Source organism: Python bivittatus, unplaced genomic scaffold, assembly GCF_059951505.1.
Source record: "Python bivittatus isolate LINGU-HERP-01145 unplaced genomic scaffold, Pbiv_v1 ctg000070_np1212, whole genome shotgun sequence".
Lineage (NCBI taxonomy): Eukaryota > Metazoa > Chordata > Lepidosauria > Squamata > Pythonidae > Python > Python bivittatus.
Window position 1 is genome coordinate 55,730,487 of NW_028277034.1, and position 20,003 is coordinate 55,750,489.

General features: G+C 43.4%; 1 protein-coding gene across 3 annotated transcripts in view; it reads left to right on the forward strand.

Moving 5' to 3' along the window:
* The window catches only part of ATRN (attractin), a 172,606-nt gene that overhangs the window by 53,010 nt on the left and 99,593 nt on the right, over positions 1–20,003 (forward strand). For all 3 annotated transcript variants that reach the window (XM_088133214.1, XM_088133216.1, XM_088133215.1), the window contains exons 4-10: positions 5,174–5,302; positions 8,021–8,226; positions 9,367–9,535; positions 11,852–11,942; positions 12,928–13,171; positions 14,709–14,892; positions 17,586–17,740. In XM_088133214.1, coding sequence (XP_087989340.1) covers positions 5,174–5,302; positions 8,021–8,226; positions 9,367–9,535; positions 11,852–11,942; positions 12,928–13,171; positions 14,709–14,892; positions 17,586–17,740 — 1,178 coding nt within the window. The remainder of the gene's footprint in view (positions 1–5,173; positions 5,303–8,020; positions 8,227–9,366; positions 9,536–11,851; positions 11,943–12,927; positions 13,172–14,708; positions 14,893–17,585; positions 17,741–20,003) is intronic.

Here is a 20,003-nt window from a genome sequence, read left to right on the forward strand (position 1 = left end):
ACAAGAAACCTACCCTGTTGTAATGGGATGGCGATCCCACAGTAGCAGTCAGCTCATAGTTCTGACACAGCTGGTTCAGTTGCAGCTCCTAATGGGTAACCAACATTGTGGCATCAGAGGCAATCCTGGTTGGAGCCAGAGTGAAGGCTGTGATGTTTAAGGTGGCTTGAAATCTCTTGTTCTTGCTTCTCCTCACCTCACCATTAGTCCTCACACTTCCTCTCAGAGGTCCAAAGCTACCCACAGCACATTGGCTCTTGAACACTTTTGTGGCTCTTTAAAATAGCAAAATCAGTGCTTCCAGGAATTTCCCCTCTCAATCCTTTGCTAGTATGGTGTGAATTCATACTGGAAATCTAGCTGCCAGCATTCTGCTGGTTAACTTTGTGAGCACAATGGGTTTGTCTGTGGAGAGTGACTTAAACGCAGTGCAGACGCTTTAGGAGCTGCACTGTGATGTGAAAACAAAGTACTTGCTGTTCTCGTTTCTCCCTAGATTGAACAGTTGGGCTCCCTTTTCATTAAGCTGTGATGAAGTTTTGACTTTCAAGTAGCAGGCACAGAGTGCTGCAAATACACTGTGCTGCTTTAGCGGGATGACCTCCACCAGAATTAGCTTCCTGTGATTAAAAAAAATTAATATACATGTGTGGAGCAGAAGAAGCTTTGCCGTTGGGGGAAGGGATTTCAGGCGGGGATCCTGCAAGTACGAAAGTTCCTGCCATTAAGATTTTTTAAAAAAAATAATCAGAAAACACGTACCCAGATTTACATCAGAATGGCAGGCAGCTTTGAAAATGTTGGTGGAGCATTTTCTAAGGATGGGAAGATGGATGGAAAAGTTCTGAAATGTGCAAATGCTGGTATAAGGTGGTGGGCAGATATGGTCTGATGTCAGGAATGAAGCCTGAAGAAGGAATGAAGTTGAAAGAAGTCAAAATGGCTGTGTGCAGAGGTGAGACTTAGGTACCACTGGAGGAACGTTACACGTAAGCTAAACGCAGAGGGAATGGGATATTAAAGAGGAGTATTTAGTATATAAGAAGAGAGAGGATCAAGAATGAATGAATGTGGACACAAAAGTGAGTGACCAGCATGGGAGAAGTTCATTGAGATGGTTTGGTCATATAGAGAGAATGAAGGAGGATCAAATTGCTCAAAAAATGTATGAAGGAAGAATGAATGGGCTGAGAGGAACAGGAAAAGCATGGTTGGATAGAGTCGATGAGACCCCATCAGAAGAGTTGAGAAGTTGAAAGAATAAAAGGCAACCTATGAAGCATGATGGAACCACGGGTGGTTTGTAAGGCTAGAAGGGAGCAGAGAGGCAAAGTGGTTGGAGTTGGTGGAAATCTGATGTAGCTACATTTCACTTTCTTATGTCTTTAATTTCTCTGGCTTCCTATTTCTGAATCCTTTTCTGTGCTTCTATGCAGGTGTGATGTTGCTTATTCTAAATGGGAATCGTGTGACAGTTAGGCATGCCTGCGTTCCTCCCCAGCAGTTGCAGGTGGAAAAGTGGAGGCCTCTTGTATGGAGATGGCCTGTCAGTTTTCTTTGAGTTTTGCATGTCTGTGGCCTCCCTTGTACTAATTCATCATCAATATTTTCTTACCTGGTGAGGTTTGCTTTGAGGTGTCTGAGCAAGGGGAAGAAAAACTGAGGGATCCGACAGAAAGCCAAGAAGTAGCTGTTAAACTGTAATAGGGTTTGCTTTCCTCAGCCCTTTTCTACTCCTTTCTGTTGGCTAGGATCTTCTAGGAGTTCCAGCACGTTTGGATGGTTGCTTTACAGCAGTGTTGTCCAAACTTGGCCACTTTAAGATGAGTGGACTTCAACTCCCAGAATTCCCCAGCCAGCATGGGAGTTGAAGTCCACTCATCTTAAAGTGGCCAAGTTTGGACAACACTGCTTTACAGCTTTTGTTCCTTACAGACTTCAGAGTAGAAGGTAGCAGCTGGAGGAAGCATTCTCATGTTTCCAAGGACACTGCCCTCCCATTGAAAGAAAGGGGACCTGCCTTATATAGGAAGCTGAGTCATCCATTCACACATGATTAGGTAGAAACCCATGCGTACCCAACATTTGAAACCGGTATTTGCTTCTCCTTTCCTCAGCAAGTGGCAACAATTAGCCAACCTTGGTTGCTCTCCAAGAAGCCAGTCGGATTCAGACCTGATGAGTATTTGGATGGGAGACCAACATTCAGCTCTCTCAAGGCTAGGCTGGAGAGTCAGAAAAAAGCCCCAAAGAAGGCAGTGGTAGAGCACTCCCTTTTTTTCAAGAAAAGCGCCATAGGTGGGTCCATGAGGTCCCTTGACTGGGAGGAGACCTTGCCTTTGTCTGCTTCTGCTCCCTTGCCTGGAGCAACCCTGAGACGTCACCAGTGGCTCGAAAGAGGAGCCGCCTATCCAGCGTTTGGCATGGATCTCTTTATTTTTGTTTTTTGTGATTTAAGTGGAACATTCCTTTGGTTCGTGAAAAGTCCATATTATTTTTCAAGGGGATTTTATATAAGTAGGGCGAACATTCTGTCCTTAGCCCAGAACTGACGAGAGAGAGATCATGTTCTCATGTTGCTTTAGGTTTTCCTTTCCTAGGAAATACAGGTGTGCGTTTCTCTGTAGTCAAGCAAGCCATTAGTGTGTGTCTGTTGCAGTACTGTACCCATTTCTAAAGGTGAGCTCTTCAAATGGGCATCTTCTAGGGCACCTTGGATTCCTTTCTGCCCCTGAAAAAAATGGAAACACTCTGTTGGCTCTCTGGACACAGCCGTGTCGTTTAATTGGCATTAGAATGAAGTAGCTTGCCGTTGCATTCTGCATGGATTGGTCCTTTCCAATCTAACCTTCAACCTTGGGGTTTCACAGGGGTCTCCCATCTAAATCCTAATTGGTTTGACTCCACTCAGCTCTTTCTGAAATCAGCCAAGACAAGCTAGATGGTCTCCCTTGCGCTGGGATTCTACCTCTAATCTTGCTGAAATCTCAACTGAAATGGAAGCTGCTGACGGCAGTGCAGTAGAACGAGCAAATACACAAACTGACATTTTATAGCAGCCCAAGACCAGATCATCCAAGTCCAAACAACCAAATGTTGTTTTACGAGAATACAGCAAAATCACTTTAATTAAATAAACAGCCCACTTGTGGTCGGGCACGAACATAGCAAAGCCCGGGATTTGAGCCTGGGATTTACCAATTGTGTGGGTGATTTCAGGGCACTTGTGTTTTTTAGGAGAGCTTCTAAATTGATCAGGCGGTCTCTGTAGGAAGCGTTGAGTGCCAGAAGAAAATAAACAATCACAGTTATTCCAACTTCGCTTTTAAAACAGTGCTTTTCTTCACCCGAGTCATTCTGCAGTCACTTCAGCTTGGAAGCTGCTAGAGACCTCTCTCTTTCCCCATCGGTAAAATGGGCACACAGTAACTGCTATTGTCAAAGGAATGTTAAAACAAAAGGCTTTCAGCTGAAAGCTATATCAATGTTAACATTTAACCATGTTCCAATTTCATCCCACGCTACTGTACCTCAGCTCCCCAGGTTTCTCCTTTAAACCTCTTTTTCTGCCACTGCTTTTGCTGTGTTTTTTCTTCAGAGAAATTGCATGTTACTCTTTCTTGTCTTATCAGACACCTTCACACAACTTTCTAGATGTGTGGACTTCAACTCCCAGAAGGCTGGCTGGGGAATTCTGGGAGTTGAAGTCCACACATCTTAAAGTTGCTGAGGTTGAGAAACACTGATCTAGAGATTAAGCTTGAAACATGCTTTTTAAACTATATACAGCAGAGAAGGAGCAGTACTAACACCTGCAAGAAATTTGACTCCCACCCTCCTCTGTTCACCAAGAAATCGAAGGGAGTTGCATAAAAACATTTTTGAACTGGATTGATAACATTAGTGCCAATTGAAGGTCTGGATACAGCTTTTTAGATCGCATGGTAATTTGGACTCCAAACCACTCTCATATTCTAATAATTGTAACAGCGATAAGCTTGGATAAGCCGAAAATTTGCAGCCAGGGTAAATCAGCCTGAATTAATCATTCAGGCTTTGTGCATATGTATTGCTCATGGCGTTACAAGCAGAACAGTCCTGTATTGGAAGATGCTCTCTACTTGTGTTGGGCTTCGTCATACTTCCCCAGATTACATATTTTGCCGAACCGTAACTATAGTCTTGATTCACTCTTTCGAGCAAGACAGGTACTTGGGGTTCCTATTTATAAGTCTTAACACAGTTTTAAAATGTCAAGATATACACTCAGTCCGCCTTATCCACGCTTTCTGTTTCCACGGGTTCGCTTACACGCTTCTAAAAAGGGTAACCCGTTTTTCATCCAACGTGGTCTCAACGCAGCTATACGCGGCCATGCACAGTAGGGAAAAATGTCTGAGAACCTTACCCCGCAACGTCGACACGAACTACACCAAGGGAAACGGCGTTCTTGTTCTTGTTGGGTTAGCAAGTCTCCCCGTGGTTCTGATAATAGATCGCAGGTTCTCACGCCTCAATAACCACGGTTTTTGTTTCTGCGGGGGTTTTCAAGAGCGTAACCCCCACGGACAACGACGATTGAGTGTACTTGCTTCTCTGGGATGCTAAGGGGCGATCTTTTTTTCTGGCACGTTTCAGCTGAGGTCTCAGATCTTGAACCAGGGGGATCACTCGGTTGTGTAAATGGTTGCCATTAAGTCATACTTTATGGCATTGATAAAAAGCAGGGACTAACAAGGCTGTATGAAGGCACCCAGCCCCCAAACTGCATAAACATACATCTTGATTTCTAGCTGTTCCTCGGTGGTGAAGATAAATACGCCTTGGGGGCCAAGTCTTAATGATTCTTCCTCCCCTCAGTGCAGTATCAGTATCAATTTTGGTGGTTCCCCCAAAATTCGAATGGCGCCCACCCTACTGGTATCTCGAAGGGCCTTAAAGACCTGGCTCTTCCCCCAGGTCTTGGAGAGGGCGATGGACGCCGCCTTTATCCTTTCTGTTCTGCTCTGGGTTTGTTTCCTTCGCCATTGTTGTGGTTCTGTGTTTTTTCCCCCTGTCATTCTTTGTTTTAAATGCTTTAGCAGTTGTAAACCACCCAAAGCTGCTGGGAGTCAGGCAGCATATAAATGTAACCAAATTATTATTTTCATTATCGTGATCTTGTTTCTTCCAGCGGCTTGATTGTCCCTGAGCGGGAGAGCAACGAGTCCGTCCCTGAAGTTGCAGCCACCTCTGGCTACGCTCTTCTGCACTTCTTCAGTGACGCAGCTTACAACCTGACGGGGTTCAACATCACCTACAAGTAAGCTGGCGCTCCTGCACCCAAAGAGCGTTATAGGAAAGATTTTAAAATTGCATGGATAGTGTTCTCGTAGGTGACACTCTGGCCAGGGCGTGGAAAGATGCTCATCAGAATCAGAAAAGCTCACGCGGCTGGGAAAGAGAAGAGTCACAGATGGGTGCATCTGCGTGCTTTATTTATTCGTGGAAGCCACCTAGATCATTTGAGTTTACTTTTAGCACTTTGGAGGGCAATTCCTTTGGGTTTGGGGGGGAATTTGAATAACTGGTGGTACCAAAATAGCTACCACTCCGCAAGGATTTGGATATTCGGCTGCAGATCCTGTTGCTGCTTGCTGGTTGTCTGCTAAATGCAGCAGGTGATGATAAGAAGAGAGGCCTTTCCCCAAATAATTACCTGTGAATGTTGCTGAGAGTAGGAGCTGTTGAAAAAAAGGCAAAAGATTTATATGATCCAAAGAGGCACAGGATTTATGGGCGAGAGAGGCCATTCCTGCTTAAAAACAAGAAGAAAGGAACTATTTTCCTAGGATTTGATTTGATTTATTTTATTTTATTTTTTATTTTTTCTGCCTCACTCTCTCTTTCCTTCTTCATCTTCAGCCAGTTTTGTTCCCCTGTTACAGCCTGGGAGGAGGGATATAACTGAAAACCTTTCTTGGCAGACCCCCTCTTTTCAGGGTTTCCCCATGCGTCTGCCACCCCCAGCCTGTCCAAAGAGGGGTTCTTAACCTTCTTCCTGGCCCTTTTCCCTTCAGCCCAGCTCTCAGAAAACAGAGGGAAGGTGATTTGGATATTCCCCTCTGAAACCCAGAAATAATACAGAACTTGACAAGCCTTGCACCAGTCCTGGAACACAGGATATCCTGGTGTCACTCTGTGTGACTGGACTTGATTTAAGCGAGAAGGGGAATTCAAACTCAAATAAGGAAATGCAACTGCCCTTTGTGTTGTGGGTATGCAACGGGGAAACCCTGCCAGCATCTGAAATTGTAGGAACAGCAGCACCACCTTGTGGTGGCGGTCAGAATGTCACAATCAAAGTAATTCGGCATAGCCAAGGTTGAGGAACACTGTTCTAGAGGTCCACCATGTCCAGAGGACATGGAGAGTTTCTCCATCTGGGCCAGAAATGTCTCCCTTGGCTGGCAGAACTGAAATTGCAACTGAAATCGTCTTAATTGAAATTCTTGGGAACTGCAAGCAACAGTTTCTGCTGCCAAGGCACAAGCTAGACTTCTTTGCTTTGATTGAAATAAATCCACTTATAGCTGCTGCCTGAACTCTCCTGACTCAACAAGGTTGAGGGAAGAGTCTCTCTGGACATGGTGGATCTCTAGAACAGTGTTTCTCAACCTCAGCCATTTTAAGATGTGTGGACGTCAACTCCAGAATCCCCAAGCCAAGATGTGTTGAAGTCCACACATCTTAAAATGATTAAGGTTGAGAAACACTGTTCTAGAAGTTCCTACTGATCCCCAACTCTGGATCTAATCCCAGTTGCTTTAAGGCCATCCAGATTGCACTAGCCTTGCAGCAGACACTCTGGTCCTTTAGAAGATGCTGAAATCAAACTCTGAATATTTCTCACCATCAGTCATTCTGGCTGGGAAAACAGGAGTTTCTACTTCGGCAACGTTGGAGCGCCTGAAGTTGCCTCTCCCCAGACTGCCTTTGAAAGAGTGCTCAGAAATTGTTCCAAATATAGTGGGCTGCCTATCTCATGGACTACTTCCTTCTTTGGGGCTTTGCACACAGGTGGCCTCTTATTTATTTCCGGTCATAGCGCTGCTCCTGAGAAGTTCTGGGTGGCTTCAGTCCAGAATATTTCATGGGAGTGTTTCATTGCCTTCTGAAATAGGATGGGTAAATGCATGGGAGGGGACTTAATTTACAGTTTCTTCTGAAAATCTGCTTATCGCAAGATATGGTGCTGGCTTCCAGCCTGGCTGGTTTCAAAAAAGGGTTGGACCAATTCATGGAAGTCTTGGGGATCAGTGGGAGTTAACCTTGATGGCAGTGGGACTTCCTCTGAAGGTCATCTGCTGGGAGACTAGAGGATATCCTTGTGCAGTTGGTTGGCCACTGTGAGAGCAGACTGCTAGACTAGATAGGCCAGGGGTCCAGTCCAGCAGGGCACTGCTTAAGTTCTTATGATCTTATTATCTCATGGAGGTTAGTGGATTCCCTATATCAGAAAGCCCTTGATGTGGTGGCATGCTTTTTACCTATTTTGCTGCCCCATGCATGCCACTTTTTCTAGGCATACATCCGGAACCTTGAAGAGTGAATATTTTCATAAGACCTTAGAATTGTGGAGCTGGAAGGAGCTCTAAAGATCATCTAGTCCAGCCCTCTGCCCTACACAGGAGAATCATTTAAGTCATTCACAAGCGGTGGCTCTCTAGCCTCTTAAAGAACCCAAGAGATGGAGGACCCACAGCCTGTGAGGTAGATTGTTCCACTGTGGTACCGATCTTATTGTCAGAAAGTTTTTTCTTTATATTTAAACAAAATCTAGGTAGCTGCAGCTTGTATTTTTGTTTACACAGCATTTGGAAACCCTGTTGGAAAGGAAGTTTTTTGAACTCTTTAACCATCTGTGTATAATCACATGATTAACTGGAATTAAGGAGTAACTCTTATGCTGCAGGCCCAGCTATCCTGCCAGAGGCTTGTAAATAAACCATTGATTTGAATCTTGGAATTCTGTTTGCAGCTTTAACGTGTGCCCCCATAACTGCTCCGGCAGAGGGGAATGCCGGCCTGTGAACGGCAGCCAAGCGGTTGAATGTGAATGTTTGGAGCATTGGAAAGGAGAGGCCTGCGATATTCCCAACTGCCCAGAAGACTGTGGCTTCCCTGAAAGGGGGCAGTGCAGTGAGAATGGAACTCAGGGCTGTATATGTTATTCTGGTTGGCAAGGTAGGTAAATGCTCCCTTGTGATAAATTTGATGCCTTCAGATGCTTAGCCTATGGCAGCCAAAAATCAGGAGTCTGGTAGCACTTTTTCAGACTAACCCAATTTATTAAAAGGCAGGAGGTTTTGGGAGCTCAGCTCACTTTACCAGATGCATGGAAATCCTACATCAGTCCAGCCCCTCTGTGTATCTGATGAAGTCAGCTGAACTGAGCTGAAAAGGAGATACCAGATTCCTTCTGGACATTGACCACCAGTAATTCCTAGACTACAGAGACTCGAATCCAAAGTTTCAGCTCGCTACAGTTAGTCCTCGTTTAGCGACCACAGTTGGGACTGGCAACTCAGTCGCTAAATGCGGATTATCTATAGGGATCTGAAACTTTGGATTTCCCCCACTCCCCTGCCCTTTGGAATGCCAACCTCCAGTGCTGGGATAATTAGCAAGAAGGAAATTAATGTTTGTATTTGTATTCTTTGGAGAGGAAAGGATTACAAGAGAGTAAGCAGGCACCCAGTGGGGAATACACATAGAAAGGAATGCCCTGGTGCCATTCCAAACAAGCAGTCTCTTTAGGCAGTCTCTCCTGTGCCTGAACCTTCCCCCCCCCACCACAGAGAGTTTGGAAAGGAAGGGATTACAAGAGAGTAAGCAGGCACCCAATGGGGGATATACTGGCTGTTTGCCTAGCGCGTTTGTGGCTGCCAGCACTAGCACATTCCTTTCAATGTGTATTCCTCATTGGGTGCCCGCTTAGTCTCTTATAATTCCTTCCTCTCCAATCTCTCTGCTCTGCAAGGGGGGAAAAAGAAAAAAAATGGGTCAGGCACAGGATAACATGTACTGACTATAATGGCAAACATGTGACTGAGAGAGAGGTGTTGTGAAGGTTGTGAACGCATGACTTGGTCACAAAGTTATTTTTTCAGCACCGTCGTAACTTTGAACGTAACTTTTGGTCGCTGCACAAGGCAGTTGGTAAGCGAGGTTTACCTGTATTTGGATTCAGTATATGATCATTTGAACTCGTGTTCAACTCTTTATTAAAAATGTTTTAACTGTTTCTAAAAGTGAGCTAGCAAAGTACAGTGCTATATTTAGATGTCTGAGGCTGTAATGGATGATGTGTTTTGCCCATCATAGGTGTAGACTGCTCAGTTCCTGTTCCAGCAAATCACTCCTTTTGGACTCGGGAGGAATTCTATATCCCCAAACTTCCAAGAGCATCTCACAAAGCCGTGGTCCAAGATGATGTCATGTGGGTGGTTGGTGGCTACATGTTCAATCATACGGACTCTCAAATGGTTTTGGCGTGAGTAAAATGAGTTTGTTAAAGACAACTTTTAAGTGAGGAATAATTGAATTTCTGTAGATTAATCTAGTAAACTCTATACACTAGTAATGAGTTTTTGTATCACTACTGGTTTTAGTGTGAATTTCTGTCCCCTTTGGGAAGGCTTTGGCTCGTAAAAGTTAGAAAAGTAAAGAATTCCTGGTGACATGCGGTCACTGTTGTCATGTGGTTTTTTCAGCAATAGTATGAATGAGGGGCTTCTTCGAAGATTGATTGATTATTCGAATTTATATGTCAACTATATGTCAGTTGTTAGATTTTTTTTAACCACTATCAAACATTGACAGGACAGGGGACTTCAACATGCTTTCCTCTTTTCAACCATCCACATGGAAGCATGGCCTTCTTTATGGTAAATATTAAAATCCAAGTTTATAAGGGCTCCAATGGCTATGATTTTTTATCTGGGCCTGTTGCTGCTTTTACTAATGAACAAGAACTCATTCCTGGGCAATCCTTTAGTCAAGCTAACAAATTTTGAGTTGACCAGTGGTTGGTATGAGATGTGACTGTCGTCATCTGGAATCTGTGGTTGACATCAGGCATAGTTGGTGTTACTGTTGATCTCCAGGCTGATAGTGACTCTAGAGCTGAGTATGGAGGCCTTTTCCTTGAGGCTGGAGTGTAATGGGGTGTAGAAACACACACACACACATGGGATATGATGGTTGGGCCCCAGGGCCTCCCATTAGAGGTATCCAAACCCTCTACCCACAATCCTATTACACGGGATCCTATGAAGAAACACCTTGGTGATGCTGTCCCCAGCTACTTTTCCCCAGAAAAATCCTTCTCTGCCCTGGTTTCCTTGAGAGGAGGCAAATGATTCAGTAGACAACCAGACAGGAGGCTGATCTCTTTTTTCCAGAATGAGCATCGCTGATTCATTAAGAATGTAAGTCTTTATTATGTATCTCCAGAGTAAAAGAACTAGAGACTCCATTGTCTCTGCCCATTACCTGAACTGACAGGTCAACTTGATTCTTTGTTAACTCTTTTACTACCTGAACCTCTTGGCGTGGGATTCCTTCCCATTCATTCTATGGGCTCACTCTTGTTAGCAATGTAGACTTCACTCTTGACAAGGGATAAGATTGTGATCATTTTTAGCAATTCATAGCAGTTGTCCTTGTGTGTGCGCATATAAACAGAAGTTTTCAATATCAAAAATCCCTCAAGCCATCATCAAGTAGCTGCAAAAGGTAAAATAAACTGGCCAGTCTAAAATGTTGGTGGAGAATATGATCCTATCTTGAACCCTTCTCCATTTTGGTGTCTTCTAGTTGAGTTGGACTTCAGCTCCCAGAATCCCAAGAGCAGTATATGCTAAGGAGTCTGGAGGTGGAAGGAACATCTGGTTGGAGAAAGTTTCTCACTATTCTTCTCTCTGATCCTCAGTGGGTTTTCTGGCATATTCCTTGCAACCAACTACTAATCCTCATTTTCATCTGTAACTCTCATAGGAATGAATCCCCCCTTTCTTTTTTGCACAATTTTGCCTTCCGAAGCAGTCCAGGTGATGGCCCCCAAAACAGCTGTCTCTGCTCTGGTGCTTCTGTTGTGGCACTCCTTTCTTTAAGAGACCAGGCTGTCTTTCCCACCATTTCTGCCAGCAGGTGAAGATTTTTCTCATCCAACATGTGTTTTTTTGGCTCTTGTGTTCTACCTCATTGGTGCTGAATATGGTAATCTGAAGATGGATCATTGATTATTTTGTCCCTGGTAGGGTTTTTTTGTTTTGTTTTGTTTTGGTGAACTGCAGTCATTTGTTTTTGGAGGAGAAAGGGGGAATAATGTTCTTTTAAAAAATAAATCATGTGAATGTTTGACAACTTCGGTTTCCTGGCTCTGTAGGGTTTTATAAAACTGATACTATTGTCTTTGAGGTGCAGTCCATGTGCTTCTGCGTATAGTGGTTTAAGACCACTGAATCCAAGAACAAAATACTTCTAGAGAAGATGCTGCTTATTCATTTGCTACCTTGAATGATTTCCAAGTGGGTTAAACAAATGGAGTAAAGCTGTCCTCCTGTTTCCATTGTTCCCTCCATGAATAGTTTGAGTATTAGAGCAAACCATTGCCTTGCTGTAAGGAGCAGAATAGCTAATGCCTAAATCAGCTTTGGTTTTATTGATATAGTAGGCTCATCCATAAATACCTCTTGGCTTTTTCACTTGGCTTCCCCTGTTTTCTCTGTTGGTGTGGTGAGAACAACAGCTTTGTTCTTAAGTGCAAAAGGAGACCCCAGTGTGTTTTGTCCTTTCTATTGCGCAGGTATAATCTTGAGTCCAGAGAATGGATGACCCTGAATAGTATTGTGAACACCGTTGGGATCAGATATGGGCATTCAATAGCCTTACATGAAGTAAGTGGCTTTTGTTTACGTTCTTGGGACTCTTCTTCTAGTTTGGCTTGGATCTGAATCCTGTCTTGGGTAAAAGCGAGAAGGCAGTGGTATCTGTAATCACAAGAACCTTTTGCTGTTTCCTTTCCAGGTGGTTGAAGAACTAAGGTGGGAAAAGTTTGGTGGAAAGCAGTCCTTATATAAGGGAGTGAGGTGGATAACGGATAAGGAAGGGAAGCTACAGATCTGATTGAACCTAAGACAGAAATGGGAAAAAAATAAAGACTTCTATAATTAACAGAGGTAGCTGTTGGTCCATCACAGGGGTGGGGCAGGAAGAAGTTTGTCCTTGAATTACTGTTGCAGGGCCTCAAACACCACCTAGAACAGGATATAATTTTGTTTCTCCAACCTTTTATTTCCTGTAGAGATCAGTTTCTGCTCTCTACCCAGCATTAAAGATGAGAATTTTAGGTTTTGTGAATAACTTAATTCTTTTTCATCCTTTTAAATAAACTTGCAATAGGAACAGAAATACCTGAATAGGTTCTTGTCCTCCTTAATATTGACATTTTTCAGCCTCTCTATTAAATGCCAATATTTATTCGTAAGGAGGGAAATGAGGTTGAATCTGGATTATTTATTTGGCCTTAAGTGGTTCTTCATATGTATTGGCAATTATGAAAGGATTGTATTAATAGTTACCATTGTGTATGCAGGAGTAGCTTTTTCATTGCAATGAGCTTCTGAATTCATTTTCAGAAAGAATGTGATGGAATGCTTAATGGGTTGGACTAGGACTTGGAAGATCCAGGTACAAGTCCAGACTTAGCCGTGGAAGTTTACTGGGTGATTTGGGGCCAGTCATTCTCTACCAGGCCAGCTTCCTCAAATGGTAGTGTGGGAGAAGTGGAGGATGGAATGCTCTGTATAACCCCTTGAAGTCCTGGTGATTAGGCAGGATATAAATCTAACATAAATAACCTCTCCGTTCTGTTGTCTCTAGAACAAAATCTACATGTATGGAGGCAAGGTAGATGAATCTGGTAATGTAACTAGTGAGCTCTGGGTGTTCCACATCGCAAACCAGTCCTGGGTTCCTGTGATCCCAAAGGCCAAGGAGCAATATGCTGTGGTTGGCCACTCAGCCCACATTGTCACCCTGGAGGATGGTGCGGTGGTGATGCTCGTCCTCTTTGGTCATTGCCCTCTTTATGGATACATCAGCAATGTGCAAGAATACAATCTAGGTGAGTCTTGTCTTGGCATGACTTTCACTCTTGTGAAGACCTGTGATATTCACAGGAGCTACCTTTTCTTTTACATACAAAATCCCCTTCCTCCTACAGCTTGTCCTATTGCCTCCTCAGAAGTCCTCCTTGACCATTTTGACAGCTATTGATGATGCTTCCTTCATCTAGACTCCATTATTTTCCCATCATATTATTCGTGGCTTGGCTCTCTTCCTCTTTCCCTCCTTGTTTGTTGCCTTCTCTCACCTACAAGGCCAAATCCCCTAATTTATTATTTTGCATGCTTCCTTTGGACGTCCTCAGTTGAATTTCTTTTATGGCTTCTCCTTTGACCCCTTAGCCTCACCTTGTGGACATTTCCATATCAGATCTTTAGTACTCCTTTGCCTTTTCCAGGTCTCATTGTTTCCATCTCGGTCTCCTTGATCTGATATGGACTCTAAATCCTCTTGAGCAGAGCTGATGTCTGTTCTTTGTGTACATTCAAACTACTGTTGAATTTTGTCCTTGAATCTCCTAGCCTCAGGGTAGATAACCATTCATATATACTGTATGTACATAACACAAATCTTAATGATGGTATGTGTTAAATTTACATGTTAGCTCTTTAACATCCAGTTTAGCTTGGGTGTGTGTGTGTGTGTAGGAATAGAACTTCTGTTTAGCATCCATATGTAGACATTGATGTGTTCTCTAGCTAGGAAGCAATTACTGAGAAATTACTTACAGGTAGTCCTCGCTTAACAACCACAATTGAGACTGGAATCTCGATTGTTGAGTGACATGGTTGTTAAGCAAGATGCCCACATGACTGCTTCGCTTAACAACTGCAACCCGGGCACTCCCACTTGCGGTTGTTAAATGATCTCCCAGGTCGTTAAGTGGACAGAGCAAAAGAGCTGCATGCACGGAGATGAAATCCTTCATGGGGCTGGAGGAATGGAGCTCAAAACCTGAAGATTTGAGCTCTTTTCCTGCAGCCTGCAGAAGGATTTCAGCTCCTCTCCATCCCCTCTGCTTGCAGTCTTCCCTGCCGGCTTCCCCACTGACTTTCTGGGGAAGCCGGCAGAGAAGATTGCCAATGGTGATCACATGACCGTGGGACTCTTGGCAATCGGTCGTAAATGGAAGTCGTGTGACCGCAGGGGGGCAGTGCAACATTTTATGACGGCCAGAAGTGCATTACAGGCTGTAAAGCACCCTTTCTGAGGCCATCGTAACTTTGAACTGTCATTAAACAAACAGTTGTTAAGTGAGGACTACTTGTACTTGAAAACAAGGAGGGATATTGGTACTAAGGAAGATAAATTGTATTGTTAGAAATGATTATATTGTTACAGCCTTCTCAAACCTAAAATTGGACTTCAACTTCCATGATCTCCAGTCAACTAGCTAAAACATTGCCATAACTGAGGATTGTAGGAATTGAAATCTAGTCATCTTTGGAGAACAAGTTACAGTTGTCTGGTTGAGCATCTGTGGTATCTGAAAGTTAAGCATAGCTTGTTCATATCTGCCTTTCCTTCTCTCTTAGCAACAAACACATGGAGCATTTTACAAACAAAAGGAGCCCTGGTCCAAGGAGGGTATGGCCACAGCAGCGTGTATGACCCAAACTCCAAGTCCATCTATACACATGGAGGTTACAAGGCATTTAGTGCTAACAAATACAGGCTAACAGATGATCTGTACAAATATGAAGTTCACAAGTACAAGTGGTAGGTATATTTATTAAGTTGTGGAGCTGGGGGTGGTGGTTTGTGTGCTTAGCCTTTGATGGGGTTGTGTTCCCCCTTGGAGAGTAGCCTGCAACCTGAGGTTCTCTTAGATTTACAACTCCTCCTGCAAGAGTAGATGGAGGCCATGGCCATGAGAACCTTTGCCCAGCTTCAGCTAGTTCAGCTGTGTGGGCTCACCTAGAACCAGAGGCCCTGAAGATGGTCACCCATGCCCTTGTCATCTCTTTATTAGTATACTGTATTTTGCTTTACATGGAGCTGTCCTTGAAGACTACCTGGAGACTTTAATTGGTGCAAAATGCAATGGTCCATCCGTATGTTCACTGGACAGTCTTAATAGTGCAATACAACACAAGAGCTGGATTTTCTAATGTGTTTCCAAGTGGAGTTCAAAGTGCTGGTTCTCCCTTATCAAACCCTACGTGGCAGGCCTTCCCCAGATGGATTCTGCCCTCCTAGTCTGGCCAGGCAGGGAAAGCCTGCTGAGGGCCCCCACCTGTCAAGAGGAGGGATGGGAGGAGGCCCAGGGGCAGGCAGTCTCTGTAGGTCCTTCTCTCCTGGATCAGCTTGCCCACCAAGGCAAGGATGGTTCCTGCTCTCATGGCCATCTGGAAGGATGCTAAAACTGAAGAGCTGTGGAGTTCTTAGTGCCAGATAAGGGTATGTGAGGAGGTTAACAGATCAGCTTTCATTCTCTACATTGCACTGTTCTTGTATTATTGGTGTTTCTTATTCCTTACTCCACTCAGAGCCCTTTTAGGATTGAAGCAGTATATAAATTCTCTCTCTGGGCATAGACACATGCTTCAGTTTGAGCCAACGCAGATGCAGTTCCCCTTTGGGCACGCTGCCCAAATGTGAGGTTGAAGAGACTCGGGGAAGGGCAGCACTCATGGCCCCATTCTCTCCACAGTCCACAGGTTGGGTGTTCAGGCAAATCACTGGATGGATTTATGCCCTTCTAGAGCTTATGTAGCTTGTCCTCTTGCACTCAAGCCTGTGACGATTGAAAGATCTAAAATGTGGGGGAAATGTTGGCATCAATGAAATCACTGTATATTTTGGGCCCTTAGCAAGTCTCTTGGAATGCCTGAATGGGAGTTCTCTCTAACACAGGGTTTCTCAACCTTGGTGACTTAAAGATGTGTGGACTTCAACTCCCAGAATTCCCCAGCCAGCCATGCTGGCTGGGGAATTCTGGGAGTTGAAGTCCACACATCTTCAAGTCACCAAGGTTGAGAAAACCTGCTCTAGCAGAATCCTCTGTTGATTCTTACTTGACACACCTTGAACGCACCACAGCAAGGATGAGCAACGTTTTCATTGTTAAAGGCCGCACTTTGAGGGGGAGATTGAAGGTTGTGATGTCAAATATTTTGGTGGGGCTTGGTTTTTAAAAGGCAGTTTTAGGGTTTGCTTTTTTAAAAAATGGTGATTGTTCTACTTTAGGGCTTATACTACAGTTTTCTTCTTTTCAACCCCCAAATGGGGAGAAGCTATGCTTTTTGGTGTGATAGTCAGAGAGGATTCCAAGGGCCTCAGGTTATTCATTAATTTTTCATTAACACAGAGTACATAACTGATTGATTGATTGATTGATTGATTGATTATGTGCCATCAAGTCAGGGTCAACTCTTAGTGACCACATAGATAAATTTTCTCCAGTCTGAAGGAGGATTTGTGCCTCGAGTGAGAACTCTGGATGGCTTAGTTCAATGAATGCAGATCTCCTTCCGTTTTTACAAGTCTCTACGTTTCAAAACCCTACCCAAATGCATGCAAGAATGTGCCCATGAGAATTGCTTTGATACTTTGAGTAACGTGCATCAAAAATGCATTTTTTTGCCTTTTTAAAAGAACATATTGCCGATTTATGCAGAAACAAGACGGGATCAACTCATGAATGAACATGTGCAGAAGTGATGCGGCTCGGAAATAGGCTGATCCTAATGTGATATAGAAACAAAGAAATGCCATGGATAATTAACCAACAAATGTTTGGGGAGTGATTGGTTTAGTTAAGATATTTGGTTCAAGCTGAAGGGAGAGAAGCAATCAGTGCATTTTTTAAAACAGGTAGTCTTTGTTTAAACCAGCGGAATATGTAAAATTGTAGAATATGCATTTTCTTGGAAGTATTCAATGCTTGTGCATTTTAAATTGTGGCATCCCACTTAAATATGCATGTGATTAATCAGACAGAAGATTATCTCATTTGTATCAAAGATTAAATCATATTTAGAGTCTGACTAGAGACAAATCTCAATAAAATGGTTATGAGAGAATAGGGGAGTATAAAGGAGAAAAGAGCCAGCAAGGAGCAGGCCAGAATCTGTCCCAGGGTCCCCTCTGAACCTGACCACTGCTTCCCCCCAACCGGTTTTCTTATGGGGGGGGGAATTACTTGCAATTTTGGAGCAACAGCTGGGAGAAGAACATCGCAGAAAGATTTAGGGGGGGAATAATATCAAATAAAGGCATTTCTTGGCTCTCTCGCTGGACTTTTAACTCACTTTGTTGGGGTTGGTGATTCCCTGATTCAATTTCATTTTTTTTCCCTTTCGGATCCTTCGATGCATCTCACCAAAAAACACTGTTTGGTTTTTTAGTTACGGGGATGCCTAGAAGAGCCAGGGATGGTTTTTGAAATCCTGTTTCTTTTATTTCTCTAGGACAATTCTGAAAGAGAGCAGGTTTTCCCGGTATTTGCATTCGGCTGTGATTATCAGTGGGACCATGCTGGTTTTTGGAGGAAACACCCATAATGATACCTCAATGAGTCAGGGGGCAAAATGCTTCTCTTCAGACTTCATGGCGTACGATCTAGGTATGCTCCATTTCAGCTGATTGGGATCTGGATAATCATAGGATTATTTTTAGGTTAAGTTTTGCAATTAAGGTTAAAGCTTTGTCTTTTGCTTCTCCTCTTCAGGGAAGTAGAGAAAGGCATTGCTTGTCTGTTGAACTTTTAACAGCCATAAACTTATTTATTTATATCCTCTTATTTTTTTGTATCCTTACAAGCAGCCCTCTTGGGAATCCCCCCAGCAGTTTTCCATGTTGATGCCCTGTTGGGTGGGACAGCTCTGTCTCTTTTCTCCATAGAAGATCCAGGTGCTCTCAAACAAAGATCTGCCCAAACTAATGGCAGCCAATTGATGGTTGCATCACTCCTTGTTACCACCAAATTAGTTGATGGCTCTTCTGTGATCAGCTACCCCTTATAGGTAGTCCTTATTTAGTGACTGCCTCATTTAGTGACTGTTCACAGTTACGACGATGATGAAAGAGTAACTTTGTGACCAATCCTCACATTTATGACCTTCACAGGTCTGTAAAGCAAAGGAAAGCTGAAGTAAGATTGTAAGCACAGTCACGGTTTCACTTAGTGACTGCTTCACTTAACAACCAAGTTGCCAGTCCTTAAACAAGGACTGCCTGTATAGCTCAGGCTTGTCCAGGCTTTAGGACCATAACCACTTGCTCCAGAATTGCTTTGAGAAAAGCTGGAGGTGGGACGGGGGATCCTAACAGAACATGCTCAAAGCAACCCAGCACTACTGATTTTATTCCATTTTGGGGAAACCCATGAAGGTTTTCTTGCAAGACCGCTCAGGTTCCTGTCCGTTGAGAGTAGGAGACTTCTTCAATCCATAAAAAGGCTAAATCAATAGGATATGAAAATAGAGCTTCACAAATAGTGTAAGTGTATTTATTTTATTTATTTAAACAATGTATATGGCCGCCCAACTCACTCATGGTGACTCCAGGCGGCATACAAGAATATGAGGGGAATGAGTTTTGCCCCTGCTGTCCTGCGGTGTATTTAGGCCCAGGAACGCACAGGCTGTTCTGAGTCGCTGCAGTGAAAGGAGTCAGTCTGGCCCATGCTAAACATTGGGTAGCCAGAAGAGGGCAGCGTTCAACAAATCCTTTATGTCAGTGCTCAATTCACGACAAGGAACAGATCAGTTTATACCTGGGAGAGTTAAATTCAGGTCCTCTTTTAATGCTATCCTAGTTTGTTTGGTTTAAATGAAAACCTCCCTGTAATTTCTGGACAGCTTGAGTGATTATTTTGCCCAATTGTCGTAAGCCAGCACTAAAGATTTATTAATCCTTTTCTGTGGGAGAGTTCTGTGTCTCATCTTCCAAGCAATGCACGCATGTTTCAATGTTTGAGGACGTCTTCAAAATTGTCAAAGGTCTTCAACAATAATGCGTTTGATGACTGTATTACCTTCTAATGTTAACATGCACCGAAATACTGGGAACCATTTCCTTGAGAAAGGCAGCACATACTCAGAAAGCAAACTCCGTTCACCGTGTGCAGACAGTTATAAATTCCTGTGGATCCCTGAACTATAAATCTTAACTTGGCTGAGCCCAAAGGTCAGGAAGGAAATAATTCTTGGTAATTTCAGAGCCCTGAGCTTTTCTCTCTTCCATTTGATTCCTTGCAAAGGAAGGAGAAAGGGGCATTGATTCCAAACGCTCCTCCTAAATTAGAAAAATATGTTTGTTGGCTTCAGAGCACTCAGCCTGCTGGATGAAAGATTTGCACGGAAAGCTGTGGTTCCCTTTCCTTTAGATATGCTTTTAAACACTGGAAAAATGTATGTACCCCTTCACCAAATGAAACAGTTAACATTAAATGTAGAACCCAGCCAAATCTCTGCCAGCTGTTTAAGGGGCTTACGTGGCAAGAAGCAAATTACAGTGTATTTCTTTGTATTGCCTAGGATATGTCCATAGGAGTTAAATTCAAACTGACGAAGACTTTACTGTCTCAAAATAGGTGTTCGGAATTTGGATCCCCTGTCCCGTTAGACAGATTTGGCCAGATTTGGGAGATTCTCGTATGCAAGTCAATCTGAGTGAGAGTAGCTTTAGGAAATGCTTGGAAATAAGCTGGGTCATGGGTTGTTATATGTCAAGGGAATCCCCTGTTTCATCTGTTACCTGAAAGGTGAGCTGGATAAGTGTATCTTAAGACAACAGAAGCTTCTTAATTTATGTCCTAGCTAGGTATTTAGGTGGTGTTGTCAGGGACAGTTTTAATCCTAAAAACTGAAGACACCTAATCCTGT